General features: G+C 42.8%; 1 protein-coding gene across 14 annotated transcripts in view; it reads left to right on the plus strand.

The window, feature by feature from the left end:
• Depdc5 (DEP domain containing 5, GATOR1 subcomplex subunit) overlaps positions 1-24307 on the plus strand; it is a 127106-nt gene that overhangs the window by 65773 nt on the left and 37026 nt on the right. For 8 of the 14 annotated variants that reach the window (XM_037208150.1, XM_037208153.1, XM_028870727.1 and 5 more), the window contains 7 exons: positions 2737-2920; positions 3524-3684; positions 12439-12556; positions 12962-13129; positions 14302-14521; positions 16107-16240; positions 23544-23649. In XM_037208150.1, the coding sequence (XP_037064045.1) occupies positions 2737-2920; positions 3524-3684; positions 12439-12556; positions 12962-13129; positions 14302-14521; positions 16107-16240; positions 23544-23649 (1091 nt within the window). Of the gene's footprint in view, positions 1-2736; positions 2921-3523; positions 3685-12438; positions 12557-12961; positions 13130-14301; positions 14522-16106; positions 16241-23543; positions 23650-24307 lie in introns of those variants that run through there. The other 6 variants (XM_037208152.1, XM_037208154.1, XM_028870728.1 and 3 more) reach the window with 3 other exon arrangements.

Below are 24307 nucleotides of genomic sequence, written 5' to 3' on the forward strand. Positions count from 1 at the left end.
AGTAACTTAGTCCCTTTACTGTTTTTCATGTCCCTGTTACTCTTTTTTTTTTAAGTTTTTTTTTTTAATAATTTATTTTAATTTTATGTGCATTGGTGTGAGCATATCAGATCCCCTGGAACTGGAGTTACAGACAGTTGTGAGCTGTTGTGTGGGTACCGGGAATTGAACCCTGGTCCTCTGGAAGAGCAGCCAGTGCTCTTAACTGCTGAGCCATCTCGCCAGCCCCTCTATTATTAAAAGTTTAAAAAAAAAAAAAGGCGTGTTTGTGTGATGGCACACATATGCCGTAGCACATGTGTGTGGATGCCAAAGGACAACCCGTAGGAGCTGACTCTGTCCTCCTACTGGGTGGATCCGGGGCTCAAATGCAAGTTATCAGGCTTGGTGGCAAGTGCCTTTTCCTGTTGAGCCACCATGCCAGCCCAAAAAGATTGTTTTTCTTTTCTTTTCTCTCTTTTTTTAAGTTTTATTAAGCTGAGTATGGTAGAACACAGCTTTAATCCCAACACTTGGGAAGCCTGGTATAAGTAGAAGTTACAGGCCAGCCAGAGCTACATAGTGAGACACTGTCTCAAAACAAACAAACAAACAAAACAGAAAATGTCTGAAGTTATTTTTAATCATATCATCAAACATATGACTTTATCTGGGGTTTTAGTAATCATTATTACAAGTGACCATTTGGATAGTTTCCAGATTTTTTGTGGTGGGGGGTGGGAAGGGAAGAGGGTTTTTTTGTTTGTTTGTTTGTTTTTAAGACAGGGTTTCTCTATGTAGCCCGGCTAGTTGTGAACTTGTAGCAATCCTCCTGTCTCTGCTTCCTCAGTGTCGGGACTACAGATTTATGCTATTATGTGCAGCAGAAATCACTGATGTAAGAGTCAGAAAGGTAGTGAGGTCTGGCATGATCTAAGACAATATAAAGAGGTGGCTGGCTTCCAATTCTGACTTCCTCATAGTAGCTTTGATTAAGTCTCTTCTACTTCTGGTTTTATCCAGGAAGTAGGGGCAAGCACAACTTCTTATCTCCCATATGGGAAGTTGGGGTGCAACTTCAGCTGTTTGGGGATATATTTTGAATTCCTGAGGTATTGATGACTGTGTAAGACCTGCATAGAGATGGCGTTAGGCCTCTGTCCAGTTATGGTTTTCCCCAAGTCAGTGGTGCTGCGGGAAGCACTCTGTCCCCGTATTTAGCACATAAGACTTTTTCACCCACGTGAGGGTGATGTAAGGCTGACAAAGCCACAGGGGATACATTGGGTTGTAACCTTGTTACTGCTTACACACATGCATTTACAATATATAGTGTGTAAGTATCCCACTCAGTACTCAAAGGCCAAGGTATGGAGTGGTTTTTGTTGTTTTCTCTTACAGAGATTTAAAAAAGATAGTCTTCACTTCAAAGATCTTATAGATTAGAGTAAGTTTTACTTAAGAGAGCTAGCTATCTGTTTACATGGAATACCTGAGGGGGTAGGTTATAAAGAAAATTAGTTTAAAGCTCAGTGTATAGTGCACATTGTAATCCTAGCCTTGTGGAAGCTAAGGGAGGAGTACAAACTCAAGGCTAACCTGGGATTCATAGCAAGACTAAGAGAGAAGAGGAGGAGGAGAAGTAGGGAGAAGAGGAGAGAGACACAGAGAGAGACAGAGACAGAGACACAGAGAAACATTATTGTGGTGCTGGCTCTGCCAAGAGCTCACCAACTGCACCACATGGTGGTGAGTGGCATCGTGATTAGAAAGAGTCAATCAGAGAGATCACATGCAGAAAAATGGAAGCTAAGGCGCAGGCTGGGGAAGAACTACCAAGAACTGCCTCGAGTTCCAGATCAACCCTGACCTTCCTGAGGACACACCTCCAGGGACCTCCCTCTAGGCTCCATATTTCTCATATTTGCACACTGGGGAATGAGTCTAGTGAAACAAACAGCATCCAGACAGACCATAGTGCTGCCTTAGCACTTTTAGGTTAGTGGGAAGGGACACGCACCCCAGTGGACACTGCAGTGTCTGTTTTCACAGTGGAGTGAACCATTGGCATCTTGTGAGTAGAGTCTAGTGTTGCTCCTCAGCATCTCGCTGTGCCCAGCACAGCCCTCTATAATGTCTTGCCTAATCCAAAATGTCAGGAGTTAGTGACCAGTATTGAAAGTCTGCTTTACCCAAGGAGCAGACGTCAAACTCATGTCTCCAAACTCCCAGCCTTGTAACTGTCCCAGATATCCTCCTTTGGTTTTTCCTCCTATGCTTTTGAATCTATTACTTGTTGTGATTCTGAAGTGTTCCTGTTTCTGCCGCTATATGCTATTTTGCTCCCAATTAGGCTGAGCTTTCTTCCTTTCCTACCCAGACACTCTGCGTAGGAAAGAGCACTTGAAAGGAGAAGCTCTGGCCTGAGCCTCTCTTTTGCCCTCAGAATATTAATTTGCTTTGATATGTAACCCTGCCTGCCCTGCAGTAACCTCACTGGCATTTCAGCTGTAGCTCATGATCAGCAGAAAATGAAAAATAGCAGCTGTGAATCCCATTTGCATGATGGGATTGGATAAGCATGTGTTGCATTATCTAACAAACTCTGTTTCTCTCTCTTTCTCCCTCCCCCACCCCCTTCCCTCTGCTCCTCTATCCTGGCAATTTCTATCACCTTTTACCATGAACTCCTCCCCACTCCATATCCCAAACCTGCCATGGTGACCACATATACCTTTTCCCCGTTATGCGAGGCAGTTCTGACACTGTCTGCTCCCCCTGTAGTGCCAGGCTTCTGTTGCACAGTTGGAGTGGATTGGAAGTCTCTTACTACTCCTGCATGCCTTCCCCTCACCACTGACTACTTCCCGGACCGTCAGGGCCTGCAGAATGACTACACAGAGGGCTGCTATGATCTCCTCCCAGAAGCAGACATGGACAGGTCAGTGCCTGAGAGAAAGCAGTCAGTTTTATTTGTGAGGGTTATGGGTATATTGGAACACATGTGTAGAAGAACATTGAACTTTTTAAACCTTTCATGTCCTCCTTAAGTATTTGGGAAATTTGATGACCCAAGAACTGTTACTTGTGTTGGAGAGATGGCTCTGCAGTTAAGAGCACTGACTGCTCTTCCAGAGATCCTGAGTTCAATTCCCAGCAACCACATAGTGGCTCACAACCACCTATAATGAGATCTGGTGCCCTCTTCTGGCCTGCAGGGACACATGCAGACAGAACACTTTATACATAATAAATAGATAAATCTTTTTTTTTTTTTTTAAAGAAATGTTACTTTCAAGTTTTGTTGACATTAACGTTTGTCTCCATTGATAACATATTTGCTAATGCAAGTATTTCCTAAGGTTATTATTTTTTTCTGCCTTGTTAAACTGATTTCTTCTAAAGCTGGCGTACAGATTATCGATTTTATGAGCTGCTGTAGAATGATAATCTGGGATGAACCAAAGGAGAAGAGACACAATGGCTGTTAAGTGTCACTGCCCAAGGTCAAGCATAGCCACATACTCAGTCATTTTTCTTCCAGGAGGGATGAGGAAGGGGTTCAAATGACAGCCCAGCAAGTTTTTGAAGAGTTCATTTGCCAGCGTCTCATGCAGGGCTACCAGATCATAGTACAGCCAAAGGCCCAGAAACCCAACACCACAGTTCCACCCCCGCTGAGCAGCAGTCCACTCTATAGCAGAGGTAAGTGATTCTTCTTAAAATTATGTTTCTTCTTTGAGACAGGGTTTCTCTGTATAACAGCCCCAGCTGTCCTAGAACTTGTTTTGTAGACCAGGCTGGCTTCAAACTCCTAGAGATCCGACTGCCTCTGCCTTCCAAGTGTGGGGATTAAAGGCCCAGCCTATGTTTCTCCTTTTCTAATAAATCTGTGAGAGTAGATTTTCTTCTGATATGTTGTTGTTTAGTTAGAGTTAACTATTGCTATAATGAAACACTATGACAAAGCAACTGGGGGGGGGGAGGGTTTATTTGGCTAACACTTCCACATCATTGTTCATAACTGAAGGAAGTCAGGACAGGAATTAACAGAAGACAGGATCCTGGAGACAGGAGCTGATGTAGAGGCCATGGAAGAGTGCTGCTTACTGGCTTGCTTGCTTTTCATGGCTTGTTCAGCCTGCTTTCTTTAGAACCCTGTAGATGTAACCAACTGTCTTATTAAATAAGAAACACAGAACCAATGCAAAGAAGAAAGCCAAGAGGTCAGAGCTAAGAGCTAAAACCTTACCCTTCCTCCTGCGGTGGTCCTACCTCTCCGAAAGAGCTACTTCCTGTGTTAAAGTCTTTATATAGACTTTCTGTTCTGCCTTTTCATTGGTTGTAAACCCAACCACATGACCACCTCGTCACTGTACAGATCTCCAGGTCTTCTATGGTTGGTATTGAGATTAAAGGCGTGTGTATCCAATACTGGCTGTATCCCTGAACACACAGAGACTTACCTAGCTCTGCCTATCAAGTGCTGGGATTAAAGGTGTGCACCACCACCGCCCAGCTTTCCTATGGCTTGCTAATAGCTCTGACCCCCGGGGAACTTTATTTATTAACATACAAATAACATTTTAGTACAAATAAAATATCACCATATTTCCCCTTTTTTATTTTAATAAAAAGGAAAAAGCTTATAACTAACATAAGAAAAACTATATACAAAAGTACAATAACTATATACAATATATACAAGTAATAAATACCTAAACAATGTCTAGTCCATTTGTATTTGACAAATTCATAGAAAATAATTCCATTATCTATCCTATTTTGGTAAGTCCAAAATGTATCTAATTCACTTTCTATCCTAATTAATCTTCAACTATAACTAATTTTCAACTCCCTCAGAGACCCAAGAAGGAAATAATATTAGCTAACAAAAATAAAAACAGGAAGTACATGCAAGCAACTTCCAAAAAAATTGTGAGTTGACAGAAACAGCCAGCTGCTTGGACAGTCATCTGAGGTTTCTCCTCAGTGTTGGGGCATCATCTTCAGCCTATAGGCTTAGCGTATCTGACAGACTCATTTGTGAAGTAGAATGTACACAAGGTTAACAGTTCAACCTCACATTGGGTGAGAGCAGTCTATATACCAGAAACACCTGAATTCCACTAGTGTCATGTCATGATTCAGGATTTTAAATTCTGGAAATTGTTGATGTTTTTTGAATTCAGCTGTCCATTCTTCTTGGCTATGTGTGTATGTGGCTTCATCTCAGCATCCCATTCCTTTCCACATCCCTCTATTAAATGCCATTCTACTATTGAGAGGCGTGAGCTTAGTTACTATTCAAGAATAACTGTTTCAGCTGCTGTTCCATTGCACATCAGAAGCCATTGGCCCACTGCCTGTTCAGCTGCCTTCGAAGAAAAGGGCACTGTACCTTTTCCAGATTGTGAAGGCCACTTCAGGGATGGTGCCATATTGACCTGGTCTCAGAAGATGCCTTTTGATAAAGCCATAACCACACTTGTTTTGGCAAGAATCAGTAGTCCTTTGTTTCGGGTCCTGTTTGTCAGCAGTTGATTCCAGGATACTTTGTTGTCCAGTGGCTAACTTTTGCCACAATGGAAGTTAACTTCAATTGCAGTTTTTTCAATGCCCATATTTTCTCTGAAGTAGATTGATACTGCTAGGAGCCAACATGTCTCATAGTCATAACAAAGAAGAAAAATTTTCTAAGTTTTTAAAACATTTTAAATGCCATATTCTGTAGATCTCTGAAGGGTTTGAAGATGACCTATCTAAAATATATCTGCTCAATCTTGAAAACATACCTAATATGACTACAAGTTCTATTATAATGTCTAACTACTAACTTTCATTTCTTTATATCCTAATAGTTGGTAATAATAACATTCAAGGATCAGAAAATTGTATTACATTGTTAAATGAACAGTAAATACAGTTAGAAATATACATATAGCATTTTCTAACAATATCAATTTCAATATATATATTTTGTATACAATATAAAACAATCCAATCCAATGTAAAGTATTTAAAACTAGTCATTGTCTTTTTCTTTTCTTTTCTTTTCTTTTTTTTAAACAAGAACCTTAAATCTAATCTCCTTTGCTTAGCCCTTTTCCTAACCTGTGACAACAACTTGTAACCAACCCCCCTAATCAATGAAAATTATCCCAGACCCAAAACCCATTAAAAAGACCAAAAAAACCACCTGCCCCACACCACCCCTTTGGGAATGTGGGCATCATATTCTTAAAATTGCTTCCTGCTGGGTATGGGCGAAGGTATCTTTATCCTGAAAAGAAATATTTTAGGTTAATTGTCAAATTCTAGGAAAGGTAACTATATCCTTCGTTAACCAGTCTGTGTATAATGCCAAAGTTCAGGGTTTATCTCAAATCCTTATTCAAGTAGTCTTTGAGACTGGATCATCTCAGCTAGCCCTCTCAAAATTGCTCTGAGCACTTTGTAGTTCAAAGCTGATCTGTAGATGATGTTTGTCAGCTTAGTGATGTTATTATTGTCCACTCGGAATTGTTGTTGTTGTGGGGCCCCATCTTCTTCCTGGAGACTTCAGGCCTGGCCGTGATTTCCTGCAGAAAACTGATAAGAGACTCGAACACAAAGACATATATATGCAGCTAATTGAAGCCTTTTTTCTTTCTAGAATTAGTTAGTACTCTATATGACCATTCATATCTTAACAAAGTTTAAAATGTATATCTATCGCTATGTATATTAATCTTGTAAATTTTGATAAAAAATTCATACTTTAAGAAAAGTTTAAAGAATAAGAATAGAATCAAAGAGTTGAGATTAGTAATAGAATAGTCCCTTAATTAATTTGGCTTTTCTCCTGTCCCATAGCAGAAGAGAACCCAGGACCACCAGCCCAAAGGTAGCGCACTCACATTGTGCTGGGCCCTCCCATATTAATCACTAATTAAGAAAATGCTTGGGGCTAGAGAGAGGCTCAGCAGTTAAGAGCACTGACTGCTCTTCTAGAGGATCTGGGTTCAATTCCCAGCACCCACATGGCAGCTCACAACTGTCTGTAACTTGAGTTCCAGGGGACCTAACACCCATGGCCAAAAAAAAAAAAAAAAAAAAAAAAAGGAAAAAGAAAATGCTTAATAGGCTTGCTTACAGCCAGGTCTTATGGAGGCATTTTCTCACTTGAGGTTCTTCCTCTCTGCCAAGGGCACTGGTTAAGGCCACTGGCTGGTCTTGCAGAGGACCCTGGTCTGGTTCCTAGCACTTAGATGGTGGTTCACTCCCAGTGGTTAATCCCACTGAACAAGAGTAACTGTTACCCAAATTCTTTGGTCAAATTAAGCAAGCTTTCTTTTCTGTCAGACAGGGCTGTCTCCCTAAATCAGAGTTTGAAAAAATAGCATCACAGGAGGAGGTAGGGTTTATATAGTCTAAAAAACCGCAAGACTCGTGGGGGTTCAAGAGTTGGGGGATTGCCAGAGGAATTTTGGTTACATAGGAACTTGGCTGCACATTTCAAAATGATTTGGCAGAACATCTTATGGGGTATATTCAAGGTGTGAGTCAACTCCATAGGGTAGGAGCATGTCACATTCCAGAAACAGGTTAAAGCATTTCAGTCAACTGGAATTTTGCAGCCAACAGAAATGTACTTGTTCTGACCTTATAACAAAATAGCTTCCATCCTTAAGATGGAGTCAGGCTGGTCCATCAATACATTCAAGCAAACACTCATGCAATAAAAATAAAATAATTTTTAAAACCTTACTCTTCTTTTTGTTGTTGTTTTTTTGTTTTGTTTTGTTTTTCAAGACAGAGTTTGTATAGCCTTGGCTGTTCTAGAATTCACTCTGTAGACCAGGCTGTTTTTGAAGTCACAGGGCTCTGCCTTTCTCTTCCTCCTGAGTGCTGGGATTAAAGTGGTAAGCCACCACTGCCCGGCCAAAACGTTACTCTTCTTAACCAGTCAACCTCCCCCATCCCCTCTCTCCTTTTTAAGACAGGGTCTTACTGTGTACCTCCGGCTGGCCTGTAATTCACTGTGCAGACCATGCTCACCTCAGACTCAAAGATCCACTTGCCTCTCCTTCTGAAGTGCTGTGGTTTAAGGTATGCACCCGAATGCCTGGTTGTACAAGAGTGCTACCTGGGCAGTGGTGACGCACACTTTTGATCCCAGTACTTGGGAGGCAGAGACAGGCGGATCTTTGTGAGTTTGAGAGGACAGCCAGGAATACACAGAGAAACTCTGTCTCAAAAAAAGGAAGAGAGTGTGATTAATTTTAGGGATGATGTCGTTTGGTTTAGACAGCTAGGAGTAGCAGGCAGCCAATACTGGAGTTGTCAAGTGTATAGTGAATGCTCTAAACCTGGAAGTGGATATTTAGTTGTTTCTAGTGTTATACCTCCCTGTTATACAGCAGGTTCTCAGGTGGTGCATCTAAGTTTACAGTTTGTTTGTTTTTGAATGTGTATGGGGAGTGACAGAGTCCACAACTGCCAGAGAGGGGTGTAAAAATCCCCCAGAGCCAGAGTTAGAAGCAGTTGTGAAAAGCCCAGCATGAGTGCTGGGAACCAAATCTGGGTCTTCTAGAAGAGCAATATGTGGTTGTTTGTTTGTTTGTTTGTTTGTTTTTGAGACAGCATTTCTCTGTGTAGCCCTGGCCATCCTGGAACTCTGTAGACTAGGCTAGCCTCAAACTCAGAGATCCACCTGCCTCTGCCTCTCGAGTGCTGGGATTAAAGGCCTGTGCCACCACAACCCAGCCAAGTTTACATTTTTTTTTTTTATGTGTGTCTTTTTGTCTTTTTTGGCACTGGGAATCAAACCCAGGACCACATTCCTGGTAGACAAGCCCTTTACTACTGAGCTATACCTCAGTTCATACATTTGTACTTTGTTCTTTTTCCCTTAGTCTGTGTTCATCTTTCTCCTTAATCACTGAAGTTTAGTGACCTAATTCAAGGATGAGTCACCCATTAGTGGCAGAGACTAATAGGTGACACTAATTGAGGAAGAGCCAAGTTGTAGAGAACTCTTCTAAAGTAAGTGTGGCAGAGGGAATTAAGTGTGGGTGCCTGGAATTGGAAAGCAATCATCATTCCCTGAAATAACCCCTGAGCTGTCTTGGGCTCTTTGCTTCTTCACTGTTGCTAATGCAGCCTCCACTTCCCTCTTCGGCCGCTGTAAACTTCAGGTCATTGTTGGTTCTGAGAAAGCTCCTCTGGCCAGATAATTTAGAGAAGTGTGCATCTGTTGTGTGGCTTAGCTGTCAGCCTGTCCAGACCTCGTACATGAAGCTGTGGGTCTCTTGTGTGTTTCTTAGGAAGCTCCTTGTGATGTTTGTTGCCTTTTGCTCATATTTTACATTTTTTTTTTTTTTTTTTTTGAGACAAGGTCTCGAACCGTCAGGTTGGCCTTGAACTTCTTGATCTTCCTGCTTCACCTCCTACCTAACCCCTGGGGTTCCAGATCTGTACTGTCACACCTTCCTTAGTCTGTATTAGCCTTTTAGGGTGCCAAGACCCTTTTGGAAGATTGCTGTGGTCACCACTGTACCACCAAATTCACTTTAACCAGGACCATTTTGGATTCATCTTTTTTACCTCCACAGTGGAAACTATAGTGCCTGGGAATATAACAGATATTAAATAAATATATGTGCTCTTTCACTCATTCATTTAACATTTTTGACACTTCTGGTCTAAAGAAGGAATTTATAGCTCAATAAAGAGAAAATAGCATTTGTTAGACTATGAAAAATGGATCTGCTGAGATAAAGACTGGGAGGGAAAAGTTAGTTAAAGGCCCATGACACCTCTTTAATTTGGAGCTTGATCTGGTTTGGAGGATCAGATGTGGCTTCCTGAGGCGGTGATGTTTGACCTTAGACCTGAAATAAGTAGAAGTCATTAGGAAAAGGAGGGGGCAAGTTAAAGAGAAGAGCATGCAGGCAGAGGGATTGGTGTGAGCAAAAGCCTTTAGCAGGAGACACTGTGATAACTTTTGCACCCCAAAAGAAAGCTAGTGGTATGGAGCACAGAATGAGCTGGGGGTGTGGCCAGAGACGTTAGGTCTCACAAGGCTGCAGGAAGAATTTAGTTCTTTAATCCAAGGAGCAGTAATGAATTTGCCTTTAGATGGCACTTGGCCACATCTCGCCTGCCCAGTCTCTGCTCTTGAATGGGGTGAATGGCCCTTGTGAGTCTGTAATTCTAGTGTCGAGTGCTGGTCCTGACTGATTCATGAGCCTTATTCTTCATGGCTAGCTGTCAGAGGGACACTCTTATGTCCCTGGTAATAAAAACTTTTACTGTCGTTATTGGGAAAGTTGCTTTCATAGCCAAGCTTATGCTGCTCCCTTGTTTCAGGTTTATTGATTGCAAAGGTAAGGTAGGACTTGTTCCAACAACCTCTTGGAGTTTACTGTCCACTGGGAGAGGCACACATTAACTTAACCACAGACACATGTTTGATCCCTGGGGTACAACTGGTTTAGAATGATATGCTGGGGAGCTGAGTTGTTCCTGTCCCCCGACCCTCTTCCTGACAGCAGGCAGGGTGCTTATAGGAAAATGAAGGAGCGCCTCATGGGGCATGCCTGTTGCTGGAGGGCTTCTCTCCAGGTTCCCCAAGCCTCGCAGTCCCACAATCCACTTATAAAATAATCACTCAGACGCTTATATCACTTATAAACTGTATGGCCGTGGCAGGCTTCTCGCTAACTGTTCTTTTATCTTAAATTAATCCATTTCCATAAATCTATACCTTGCCACGTGGCTGGTGGCTTACCGGCATCTTCACACGCTGCTGGTCATGGCAGCGGCTGCAGTGTCTCTCCGCGTCAGCCTTCCACTTCCCAGAATTCTCCTCTCTCCTTGTCCCACCTACTTCCTGCCTGGCCACTAGCCAACCAGTGTTTTATTTATTGACCAATCAGAGCAATTTGACATACAGACCATCCCACAGCACATGCCCCTGCCTATTTGCAGAAAGCAAGACCTGGAGAGACTTGCTACTAGAGATCTTGCCCTGGCAAGTTAAAGAGGTTGAGGCTGAATGCAGGGTCCCAAGCTGAAGGCTCTTATATATGCTGCAGGCCTGCCTTGGCAGATTGTCACATTCACACTGAAGATTCTCTCAGACTCCACTGTCCTCTCTTCTGAGCACTCCAGACCACCTGCCACCGTGTGACTGTCTCTGACCTGAACACTTGGTTTGCCAGTCATGAGGATCTTGCCCAGTCTTTGTTATTTTTTATGGCACATTTTTTACTCTTTAGAGAATCTTCCTGATTCTCGTTATTTTCACTTTTGCTGTGTTTAATTTAGTTAAATTAAGTTTTTGAACACCTACTCTGGGCATGACACTTTTATCAGGAGCTAATTGAAAATATAAACAATATTTAGTTCTGGCCTCTTGGAATTTTATTTTAAATTTTAATTTAATTTGGTCTTGAGTCAAGGATTCACTATGTTTCCCAGTCTGGCATCAGACTTAAAGACTCAGTCAATCTGCCTGTCTTAGTACTTGTGTGGCTGGAGCCATAGATATGCACTGCTGTGCCTGAATCCTTGAAACTTTTTTATAAGAGTTTATATTTGGAGAGACACATACCTAAGGAGCTACATATAAGATGTTCATATGACTAATGGTATCTGACGGCTTTCCTGAGGAAGTTTCCTTTGGTGGTGATACTAAGTAATCTATAAATGGGCTGGAGAGGTTGCTCACCTGGTAAGTTCACTCACTGCCATGGCTGGTGACCTGAATTTGACCCCTAGAATCCACATATAGAAGACGACCTGATCCTGCAAATTGCCCTCCGACCTCCACACATGTGTGCTGTAATATGCATGTGTACTTGTGCTTGTGCACATACACACACACACACACACACACACACACACACACACACAAAAGTAAATAAATGTAGACATTTCATTTTTTAATCTGTAAGATTTCAATTAGTGGCTCAGGAAGAGAAGGCAGAAGCAGTGTTACAAGCAGGTGTGTAGGGCAAAAAGCACATAAAACAGACCAGTGGTCCTTTCAGACTAAAGCTCGGGGGAGCTGTGGGGAGGAGTGGAGCACAGGCCAGGAGGCGGTGTTGGCCGCCAGCCCGGGCGAGGACTGAGATGGGCGTGGGTCGAGTGGGGTTTCATTTTAATCCCACACATATCCCAGACGTGTTGACATTTACTCCAGAGGCCTGGGCCTCAGGGTCGGAGTGGAGCGTCCAGGTGCTGCCAACACCTGCTCTCATTTGCTTCTAGTTGGTTTAATAAGAGAAAATTAAGACAGTTTCTGGGATTTTATTTTTTAACCAAGAATAATGCTTCTGTGAGCAGCCTCTCAAAACATTGTTTCTTCTTCTTTCTTTCCCTCTTTATCTGTATCTTTGTGGATAAAAAGCAAGACTGTGGTGAAAATGAGCCTTTACGAGATAAATGAAATCACTTTTTTTTTTCTACTAGGCCTTGTGTCCAGAAACCGCCCTGAGGAGGAAGGCCAGTATTGGCTGAGTATGGGCAGAACCTTCCATAAGGTGACACTCAAGGACAAGATGATCACAGTAACACGATACCTTCCCAAGTGAGTCCTTGGATGTTTATAGTCTTTGGTGGCCATCTTGAATTTTGTCTATACACTAAATTATCTGTATAATACAATGTGTATATAAGAAGTTGAATGATTCCCTTTAGACTTTGCTTTAAAGTAACTTTAGGTTTATAGCTTACTACTTCCCAAAGGGAATTGATTCAGTTTATAAAGCTTAGCATGATTCACATCAAGCATATTAAAAATCAAAGGATAAATGTCGAAAAGAATGAAAAGTTTAAGAAGATCTGAGAAATTTCCATTATAGTCTCCTAGGATGAGCTAATTACTATAGCTAGGGACTGAGCCCAGGATAGCGCCAAATATTCTGAAGCAGAAGAAGGGTGGTGGTGGGTACAGATTGCTTCTAAATATCCAGGCATCTCCTTTGTTTTTTAGGTACCCTTATGAATCTGCCCAGATCCGTTATACCTACAGCCTCTGCCCTTCCCACTCAGACTCAGAGTTTGTCTCCTGTTGGGTGGAATTCTGCCATGAACGGCTAGAGGAGTACAAGTGGAATTACCTAGATCAGTATATTTGTTCTGCTGGCTCTGAAGATTTCAGGTTAGAGAGAGGCTTTAACTTCCCATCCGTGATACCTTGGATGTATGCATCATCTTTTAACACATCTGTCCTCTTGTCTGGTGTCTGTTTTGTTTTCTCTAAAATTGGAAGAACAGAGCACGCCTGTACAACTTAAAACTCTGGCTAGCCAGGCGGTGGTGGCGCACGCCTTTAATCCCAGCACTCGGAAGGCAGAGACAGGCGGATCTCTGTGAGTTCGAGGCCAGCCTGGGCTACAGAGTGAAATCCAGGAAAGGCGCAAAGCTACACAGAGAAAACCCTGTCTCGAAAAACAAACAAACAAAAAAACCTCTGGCTAGAGGTGATGGTTATGTAACAGTGAGTGTACTCGGTACCGTTGACACACACACTTACAATGGGTTAGAGTGATTGTGTATTCTATGGCAGTTGGAAAAACAAAGCAGAGCTCAGGCACAGTGTGCCTTTTGGTGCAAGTGTCAGCACGGAGCATGAACTCAGTGGAAGAACTTAGGCTCGTAGAGGTTGCATAGAGTTCATGTTGTGCCGGAGACTACCCGCTAATATGGAGCACATCTGTGATTCAGTGTTTCTTTTTTTTTTTTTCCTGTTTTTCAAGACAGGGTTTCTCTGTGTAGCTTTGCGCCTTTCCTGGGACTCACTTGGTAGTCCAGGCTGGCCTCGAACTCACAGAGATCCGCCTGCCTCTGCCTCCGAGTGCTGGGATTAAAGGCGTGCGCCACCACTGCCCGGCTGTTTCATTTAAAGTAATAAGTAGTAGAATTTCCTTTGTGTGTGTGTGTGTGTGTGTGTGTGTGTGTGTGTGTGTGTGTGTGTTTTCACATGTGTGGTTGTATACAGGTCTATATGTTTTAACAAATAAAGGATTCGTGTTAACATGTGCTTCCAGCATTCTATTCTTGCTGTTTAGCAGCCTTGTGGTCGTGGTGTCTCATTTATGTTTTAGCCTTTCTGTCTGCTTTACTGGGTCTGGGTTCACAGAGGTATTGTCATGGTGCTGGGATTAAAGCAGAAGCCACCTGGGGTCTTTCAGTTTTGTGTCCTGTCTTAAGCAAAGCCATTTGGGGCAGCAGAACAGGACGTCTCATGTCCGCTTCAGAGAGAGCTCTCCAGGAAGGCTTTTATTATCTACTTTTTCTCACCGCCACTCTGATTTCCTTGGCTCTCTATAGTTTAATTGAGTCTCTGAAGTTCTGGAGAACCCGGTTCCTACTACTGCCAGCCTGTGTCACTGCCACCAAGCGCATCACAGAAGGGGAGGTGCACTGTGACATCTATGGGGACAGACCCCGTGCAGATGAAGATGAGTGGCAGCTCTTAGATGGCTTTATTCGCTTTGTAGAGGGCTTAAACCGCATCCGCAGGCGCCATCGCTCAGACCGCATGATTCGGGTAAGGCATCAATTCTCAAGCTGTGGGTCAGGACCATTGAAAATATGTTTTTTCCAATGGTCTTAGGAACTGAGACACTGCTCCTCTATAAAATTACAGTTATGAAGTAGCAACAAAAATAATTTTATGGTTGGGGTCACCACAACCTGAGAAACTGTATTAAAGTGTTGCAGCATTAGGAGGGTGGAGAACCAGTAGGGTAAGGGTTCTTAGAACTCCTGGGGACTGTACCAAGCCTGGGAGGCAGGCTCTACCTCCTGCTCTCTCAGGCTTCTCATCAGCCAGATGGTTTATCCCGTGACTACTCAACCTGTGTCTGAAGTTCTAGTCAGTATGTTCTTGCCTGTTGTAGGATGACGGAGAGGGGATTGGTGCCAGCAGTGACTGGACTTTGCCTATGGCTTGAGCTGCTCCTTCTAGCTGAGGACATAGCACCTATTGTATACTCTCCAAGTGGGACCCGGTATCGGGCACAGCTGCTGTATTTTGTGGCACCGAATTTTAATTAAAAGCTCTTAAGAGGTTGACAGCAGCAGGCCTTCCTTTTAGAGTTTTCACCACTTTAATTTTGGTCGTACACTGCCACTCAGTGAAGAGACTGAGGCTTACATAGAAGGTTATAGGATATATCTGAAGCTACCCAGGCAATAAGGGGCAGATGTGTGATTCAGCATTGTTTTGCTTAAATTAACGTAAAGTGTAATTGACTCTCTAAATCTCTGTGTGCTTGTATACAGGTATATACAGAATACAGGGATTTGTTACCAACCACCACCATCAAATGGTTCCTCAGTGGTAGATCACCTTCATAGCATTCGAGAGACTTTGAGTTTGATCCCCAGAACTAAAAGGAAAACCACAAAAGCATCGTGCTCCCCTTGGCAGTCACATTCTTCCCTTCTCTATATTCTAGCAGCCACTAGTCTTTTCCAGGTGTTTTATTTTTTTAAAAGATTTATTTATTTATTATGTACACAGAAGAGGGCACCAGATCTCATTACAGATGGTTGTGAACCACCATGTGGTTGCTGGGAATTGAACTCAGGACCTCTGGAAGAGCAGTTGGTGCTCTTAACCTCTGAGCCATCTCTCCAGCACCCGGGTATTTTAAAATGCTACCATATGATAGAAAACCACTTGAGGCTTGCTTCTTCCACATAGCATTATGATTAGGACCCATTCAAGCTTTTGTATTAGTAGTTCATTATTTTTCATCTCCTGATAGTGTTCCTTCATCAGCCCTGTTGTTAACCTTAGGTTCCTTTTCTCACACCAGCTGCCTTCTATGTTCAAGATCACTTGTGACTAGAACATTTAGAATGCTTGTGTGAAAAGAGCTTTAAGCTTTGAAAAGAGCCAATGTTAGTTTGAATTCCAGCTTCAGGGGATTTGGAGTTCCTTGGTTAACCAACCTCTCTGAGTCTTAGTTTCTTCTATCGTTTGCTAAACACAGAGAACCTGTGTTCCTCTGCTGGGTTGATTGGGTTCCCAGGGCCCAAAGATGCAGCAGTGTGAGCTGAGATGTGAGTGACATCTCAGAGCCTACCTGGACTAACGACCGAACTGTCTCCTCTCCATGCTTTAGAAAGGGACTGCCATGAAAGGCTTGCAGATGACTGGGCCCATCGCTGCACACTCCCTCGAGTCAACAGGCCCCCCAGTTGGGAAGAAAGGAACCTCAGCTCTGTCTGCACTGCTGGAGATGGAGGCTAGTCAGAAGTAAGTGCCTGGCTGCAAAGACTTCTCCCCACCCAGTAGGCTTTAAGGAGTTTCAGTGCCTCATTCACTGAGCAAGGTGAGATATAATTTCTGAATGTAAATTTGAGTGCCTCATTCACCTGAGCAAGGTGAGATATCATTTCTGAATGTAAGTTTGAGTGCCTCATTCACCTGAGCAAGGTGAGATATAATTTCTGAATGTAATTAAGAAGCTATTACAGGACTGGAGAGATAGCTCAGTAGTTAAGAGCAGCGCTCATGGTGGCACCCAGCTGTCTGTAATTCCAGTTCCAAGGGTTCCAGCTGCTTCTTGTTACCTCTGTGGACACTGCACACACATGGTGTACAGACTTACATGCAGGCAAACAGGCATACACATTAAATAAAACTAAACCTTTTTTTTAAGAAGACGTTTACATGGCAGGAATGCAAAGCTAACACCTGGTGACTGTCACATAACAAAATAGTCCTGCAATAAGAAATTTGCAGTCTGGCTGGGCCTTTAATCCCAGCAATAAGGAGACAGAGGCAGGCAGATTGAATTCGAGGCCAGCCTGGTCTGCAGAGCTAGTTCTGGGACAGCCAGGGACACACAGAAAAATCCTGTCTCAAAAAAGAAAAAAAAGTAAAGTTGAGTGGGCAAGAAAGCATGAGGTATGGGGTAAATACATTTGGAGACAGTGTGGAGAGCTGGAAGCCAGGCCACCCTTACGTGGTCTCATAGGAGAGGAATCGCCTGGTAGTCATTTGGTTTGGTTTTGTTATAATGAAAAGTTTCAAACAGAAGACAAAGCATGGACTGACTAGACTACAGTCATCTAGTTTTCAGTGATCACCTGTTCTTGGCCACTCATGTTTGATTTATATTCCATGGGTATTTATCTTTTATTTCTCAAAACCTAGACATTATACTCTTTTTATCTGTAATACTTCATAATGTGTCTCTGAAAATTTAGTCTTCTTTTTAAAAAATACATACCAAACCAGCTTGGCAAAGTGGCCCCGTGTGTAAAAGTATTTGCCACCAAGACTGACAACCTGAGTTTGATCCCTGGGATCCACATTGTGGCAGAAGAGAATTGACCCATGCAAGTTGTCCTCTGACTTCTACATTTGCACTATGGCATGTGTGTTCCCCGATAAAAAGTGTAATTAAAAAAAATTAATCATAATACTGTAGTTTACCATAAAAATTACAATTCCTTAATATCATGACATATATTTTTAGTGTCTTTGGTGAAAATGTGTATCTCAGGGTTATTATTGCTATGACAAAACACCAGGATAGAAAGCAACTTGGGGAGATTTATTTGGCTTATTCTTCCACATCACTGTTTTCATCATTAAAAGAGGTCAGGACAGAAACTCAAGCAGTGCAGGAGCTGATGCAGAGGCTGTCGAGGGGTCCTGCTCACTGGCTTGCTCATCATGGCTTGCTCAGGCTGCTTTCTTACAGAACTCAAGACCACCAGCCCAGGGATGGTACTACTCATAATGAGTTAGGCCCTCCTCCATCAGTCACTAATTAAGAAAATGCCCTACAGACTTGCTTACAGCCCTATCTTATGGAGGCATTTTCTCATTTGAGGTTCCTTCCTCTCAGATGACTCCAGTGTGTATCAAGTTGGCATAAAACTATCCAGCACAGTGTATTTTCAGAGATGAGTCTCATGCCTGGAATGGCTTGGTGGGTGGGTGCCAGGAGGTAGAGTTTGGGTGGAAAGGAAGGACTATAGACAGAGTTGCAAAGAAACAGCAGGTACCTGCGGGTCTGCACCTGGGAAGAGGAAAGGGAGCAAGTTGAGCTCTCCTGAGAGGGCTGGGTTCTTGTAGAGAAGTCCTCGGGATTCTGCCAGCAGGTTCTCCCTGACTGCAGAAAAGAACGAGGAACATATGTTTCTGGGAGTGGTGTGAAGATGGGGGTAAAAAGATCTTATTTTAATTTGTCAGTGAGTCACTGTTTAGTATGCACCAACGAGCCTCTTTCTGCTCAGACTGGGAAAAGCAAGCCCTCTTGTGCTTGTAGCCTTCCCCAGTATGAACGATGAGACTTCAGCTAACCCTGTGACAAGAGCCAGTCAGATGACTGCTCCTGGCTGATGTGCTAGGTTTTTGGGAGGCAGAAGGTAGGTTGTAAGAGGTTACAGGAGCTAGACTTTCATATAATGTATATAAATATTACACAGCACTTTTCGTTTGCTTTCCTTTTTTTGTTTGTTTGTTTTTCGAGACAGGGTTTCTTATAGTCGTAGCTGTCCTGGAATTAGTTCTGTAAACTAGGCTGGCCTCAAACTCACAGAGATCCACCTGCCTCCCAAGTGCTGGGATTACAGGTGTGTGTAGACGAATTTCAATTGTAGATGAATATCTAAATGGCCTTAGTAAATAAAAAACACGGTGCCAAATATAGGAGTGAAATCCTTAGAGAGATCAGGGAAATAGGGAAAGCCACCAGCTTATCTTACCTTACCAACTCTGCAGCTTCCAAAGAGAACAACTTCCTGTATACCCATGTCTAATTGCCTTGCTGTTCTGCCATCTGATTTGCTCTCTGTCTAGCTACATCACTTCCTCTTCCTGGCCAGCTCTGTCATTTCATGTCTGTATAGGCCTCCAGACCTCTATGGTTGGTACTGGGATTAAAGGCATGTGTCACCATGCTTGGCTCTGTTCCCTAGTGTGGCCTTGAACTCACAGAGATCCTGCCTGCTAAGTTATAGGATTAAGGGTGTGTACTACCGCTGCCTGACTTCTTTGTTTACTTAAAACGGCTTCTTGCCATTTCTTCTGCTCTCCAGGCAATCTTCATTTATTAAAGCACAAATAAAATATCACCACACTTCAGCACAAATATCACCATAGGCGTGCACCACGACTGTCCAGCTTGTTTGCTTTATTTTCTCTTTCTACTGTGCTAAGCAGATTCAGTTGTATTTGTTGTGAAAACCAATGTTACAACAAGAGAGAAAGGGCTTTAGGTTTTTTGTCTTGCCATCTTCCTGTATCTATTTCCTCCAGTTCCCTGCTAGTCTTTATCTATGGGCACATACCCTTGATCAGGCTCTTGTGCTGACTCACAACAGTCGATTAGCCTGGGCAGCAGATGTTGATCTGCAGGCTTTTCTGCTTTTATTAGATTAGGATAACCCAATGTATCCAAATTGGAGTAAAAGCAGACAGACAGATGTTCTCATGTCCTTTGCAGGATGGCTCCATGCTAAAAGCAGGCTAACAGTGTGGTAGTGCCCCGTCCTACAAATATGTGAAAAGATGTTTGTCTGCTTGTGTCTTGCTGTTAATGTAAGCTGACTTCCTCCTGCCCTCCCTTTAAGGCCCACCAATCACATATGGCGCAGCTTTTGTGTAGGATTGGCTGCTTCCCTCCTTCCTCAGAATACAGTGTGCCCTGAATATGTTCTTACATCTGTATGTGTTTGTTGTAGAAGGTTCTGAGCTATTAGACAGGAGCAGTCTCACCCAGATGCGAATACCTGTCCTTGATGTGGGATCTAGTGTCCACCTAGAAGGCAGTTTGGTAAATGTGGACGGGTATGTGCATATGAGGTAACTGACGCTTTCTTTCACCCACTGCCAGGGCCCTTGGCTGCAGCCATCAAGACATACATGCCAAAGAAAGTCCTATTGTGTGTTTGTGGCTGTAATTCAGAAGAGAACTGAATGTAGAATGTATTGTAGTGTGGTAAGAGAAAGACAGTTTGATGTTGGTGGACAAAGAAGAAAAGCTTTTCCTCTATAAATTATACCTTAGAATAACCAAGTAGTTGGAGATTTTTTCTTTCTCAAATATTCTTGCTAATAAATAATAGAAGGAGTGATAGGATATCACTCTGTGTAGTCACTAAAGAATCAAAGGAGCTAGGCGTTATCAGCTGCAGCTAATATTAGCATAGACAGCCTGTCATGGACCCCCCAGATAGCAGTACACAGCACCACAGAAGAAGAACCCTTGCCCGCAGTTGAACTTAAATCCAACTAAGCTTTTAAGTGGTATAGCTTACAGTTCTTAGGAAGTACAGAACACGGAGAAGAAAACATGGGATAATAAAGGAACGGACTCAGCACATCTAGATTATATACATTTGCGGGACAGATGAGCTACAAGGATAGGGAGAGAGGAGTTTAGACCTTAAGAGGGACTACTTAGTGCAAAACAGAGGCCTTCATAGAATCTTGTTTTGAACACACTAATATTTTTTAAACAGTTGTGGAAATATTTGGTTGTGCTTATGTTTCTTTAAAAGTTATTTTCAGCCAGGCAGTAGTGGCACACGCCTTTAATCCTGCACTTGGGAGACAGAGGCAGGTGGATTTCTGAGTTCGAGGCCAGCCTGGTCTGCAGAGCGAGTTCCAGGACAGCCAGGGCTATACAGAAAAACTGTCTCGGGGAAGAAAAAAAAAAGATACTTTCTTTTAGAGATACTCCTGTTACAGATAAAATGATATGTGAGTTTTGTTTCAAAGTAATTGGTGTGTGTGTGTGTGTGGACAGAGAGCTAGAGGAAACAAAATTGTCTCTGAGTATGTCTTTTTGTTTTGTTTTTCATGACAGGGTTTCTCTGTTTAGTCCTTGCTGTCCTGGAACCCACTTTGTAGATCAGGCTGGCCTTGAACTCTGCCTGCCTCTGCCTCCTGAGTGCTGGGATTAAAGGCATGCGCCACCACTGCCCGGCCTGAGTTTGTAATTTTAGTGGCTGAATATGCAGGGGTCTCTGCATGTTAATATAAATTATCCTTTTGTTTTTGTTTATCTTTTATTTATATTTGATTATCTCACAGTCGGGTGACAAAAGTGGTAGAACACTTGCTATAGTGGACATGAGAGCATGGGTTTGATCTCTACAACACACACACACACACACACAGAATCAGAATATGAGAAATGTTACAGATGAGGTTACCAGGGAAACAGAACAAGATAGAATTTCATATATAAACTGTTTAAGGAGAGTTCTTAGGCTCAACATCTGTGGGAGGGAGTACTGTCACCTACCCAATGACAGCCTCAGGGGCCCCACATGAGCACCGGAGCTAGATGGGACAGTTTTCAAAGGTAATCTGAGTTTTGACAGCACACACGCCATTCACTGACTGTGGCTGTTCAGCTTAGTCCAACCTGCTCTGCAGCTGGAGCTGTTCTCCCCTAAATAGTGCTCCCAGCTGCTGAAGAAAATGGGCCAGAGCTAAGGATCTAGCTTTGAGGTATCCAGCAGCAGCAGCAGCAGCAATATAATTGGTCCTCCTTGTCTGTGGGTGATGTATTTGTGGCTTCACCACCCACTGATCTAAAATTGAATCTAAGGCTGGCAAGACGGCTCAGTGGGTAAAGGTTCTTGCTGCCAAGCCTGATGACCTGCATTCCCCAGAATCAACGTGGTGGAAGGAGAGAACCAACTCTTGTAAGTTGTCCTCTAACTTTGATTCCCGTGGGTGTTATGGCATGAGCCACACCCAGCCCCAATAAATAAATGTAAACATTTTTCTTTTAAATAAAGTCTGTACTAAATATATAGACTTTTTCTCACACCGCCGCAAACAGTGCTCTGTAGAATTGTATTTCTGTTACAATAGAAAGATGGCTTGTTACAACAGTGATGAAACACTTAAGACTGTATGGGTCTTTTGAAACTTACCAAGTAATACAATGAGATCTGAAAGCAGCGTACAAGAGTTTACAGTTTAGTTTTAGGGGAAAGAGGTATTGGAGACTGACCACATGGCCTCGCATGTGCTCAGCAGGAATGTTACTACTGAACTTATTTCTAGCCCTTGCTTTTTGCTTTGAATATATATCTTAGGCTGGACTTGAACTCATGGTCCTCCTGGCTTAGCCTCCTCATATCTGGAATTATAGGTGTGTGCTACCATGACCCAATTTTTTATCTTCCATATACTTTAAACCATCTTTATATTACTTATGATACACTGCATTCAGTTAATTTTAGTTGGGGAAAAATTAGAAAATGAACACAAAAAGCTATGCATTAAAATACATCAGAACTAAGATAAGATGACATAAGAAAATCTTACTTGTCTTACTTTATGACTTGGGAAAGGAAGAAATATAATTATGTTAGAAAAACTAACTTAAATCCCTTTAAAGTATGTAGAACATATCCCTTTAGTTGATGCTGCATGTTACTGCAGTGCTGATTTTCAGAATGTGTTTTTGTGAGGTCTCACCCTGTTACCTAGACTGTTCTGAAACTCCTTGGCTCAAATGATCGTCTTGGTCAGTCTTTCAAAGAGCTAGGCCTGCAGGCACATGCCAGCCCACAATAATTTTTTTTGAATGTGTATGGGTGTTTTGCCTGCATGTATGTCTGTGTACCTCATGCATGCCTGGTGCTCAAGGAGACCAGAAGAGGGCTCTGGATCCCCTGGAACTGAAGTTAAGTCACCATGTGAGTGCTAGGAATCAAACCCACATCCTCTGGAAGAGCAGTCAGTGCTCTTAATCACTGAGTCACCTCTCCAGCCGCTTAAACTAAGATTTTAGTATTAAAAAAAAAAAATGGTTAAAAAAAGTCATGGGTTTTGTTATGAAATATTCATACATGTATCATCATATTCCCACTCCCTGCCCTGCGCTCCTTCCTCCTCCCCCCCTCTGGTCCTCTTCCTCCCTAATTGTGGTCTTTATGCTTCTATGCCATGTACATGTATATATTTAAGTCTGGATTCTACATATGTGTGGAAACATGGGATTTTGTTTTTCTTGAATGCTTGTTTTTTTATTTTTTGGTCTTTTTGAGGCAGATGTCTAATATGCAGCTCTGGCTGCCCTGGAACTCTCTGTGTAGACCAGGCTGTCCTCAGACTCACAGAGATCCTCCTGGGATTAAAGGTGTGTGACACTACACCCTGCTTCTTGGAATGCTTTTTATTTTCTATCACACTTATTTTGTAGAGGGGATGCACACACGGTACAGTGTGTGGGGAAGTCGAGATCAACTTACACAAGTTGGTTCTTTTCTTCCACTGTGTGTGTTCAGTGATCAAACTCAGGTTGTAGGTGTGGTGGCAAGCACCTGGACCCAATGAGCCATCTCACCAGCCCTAGGATGTTCTTTGATTGGGCTGTTTTCTGATATACTGTGGGAGACAAATGGCTGTTTAGGATGATTTAATGGTGTTAAGGGGGCCATGTAGGGCCTGAAGGAAAAGCAAGGCAGAAGCATATGTTTTGAAGGTGGAAACAGCTGTGCTGTCTTCATGTAGACTAACGTGGCTCTTCTCTAGACATCTTCCAGCAAGCTGCAGTCATGCATTTTCCTTCCTTCAGGTGCCTAGGAGAGCAGCAGGCAGCTGTGCATGGAAAAAGTTCCTCTCAGGCAGCTGAGAACAGCAGTGTCGCTATGACGCCCACCTATGTGGACAGCCCACGAAAGGTAAAGGCGGCTCACCACGAGGGGACTGTTGCTATGTGCTTTCAGGAGCCCAAATGAAGGCATGACATATAGCCATGAATAGAGTCAATTGTGCCAAAGCTGCAGATAAATTCTGTCACAAACCCTCGTAAAGTTCTCTCAGCCCCCTCTACCCCCATGAAGGAGCCTTCCCCTTGATGTTAGTGGGTGGATTTCTCCTCAGGTGCAGCATGTCAATCACCCACACACAGCTCTTGGTCCAGGCTGAGATCTGAGCTGATCTGTGGCATTTGCCATCTAGCTTCCCTTTTGGGTCACCACCACTCTGCCAGAGGGGAATTGGAGTTCCTGAAGCACCACCCACACAAGCCTCCTATTTGGGTTTTGTTTTGTTTTGTTTTTAAGACTCCTGAGAAATAATTGGGAAAGAAAAATGCAAACAAAACTTTGAGACTTTAGGCCTCTCTACAGCATAACAAATTCGACAGAATGGAAACAAACAAACAAAAAACCCAGGTTAGGCTTTTGTGTCTCCTGGGAAGTTCAGACTCATCATTTTGTGTGGCAGGGTAAGCTGACTGTTCTCTTACCTAGTTTTTACTATAGGGAGACAAAAGAGTCGGAGCACTTACTTTTCATAGTTTTGGCATATTTTGTATCTAACTTAGTATTTATTAAT

Source organism: Peromyscus leucopus, chromosome 7 (genome assembly GCF_004664715.2).
Source record: "Peromyscus leucopus breed LL Stock chromosome 7, UCI_PerLeu_2.1, whole genome shotgun sequence".
Classification (NCBI taxonomy): domain Eukaryota; kingdom Metazoa; phylum Chordata; class Mammalia; order Rodentia; family Cricetidae; genus Peromyscus; species Peromyscus leucopus.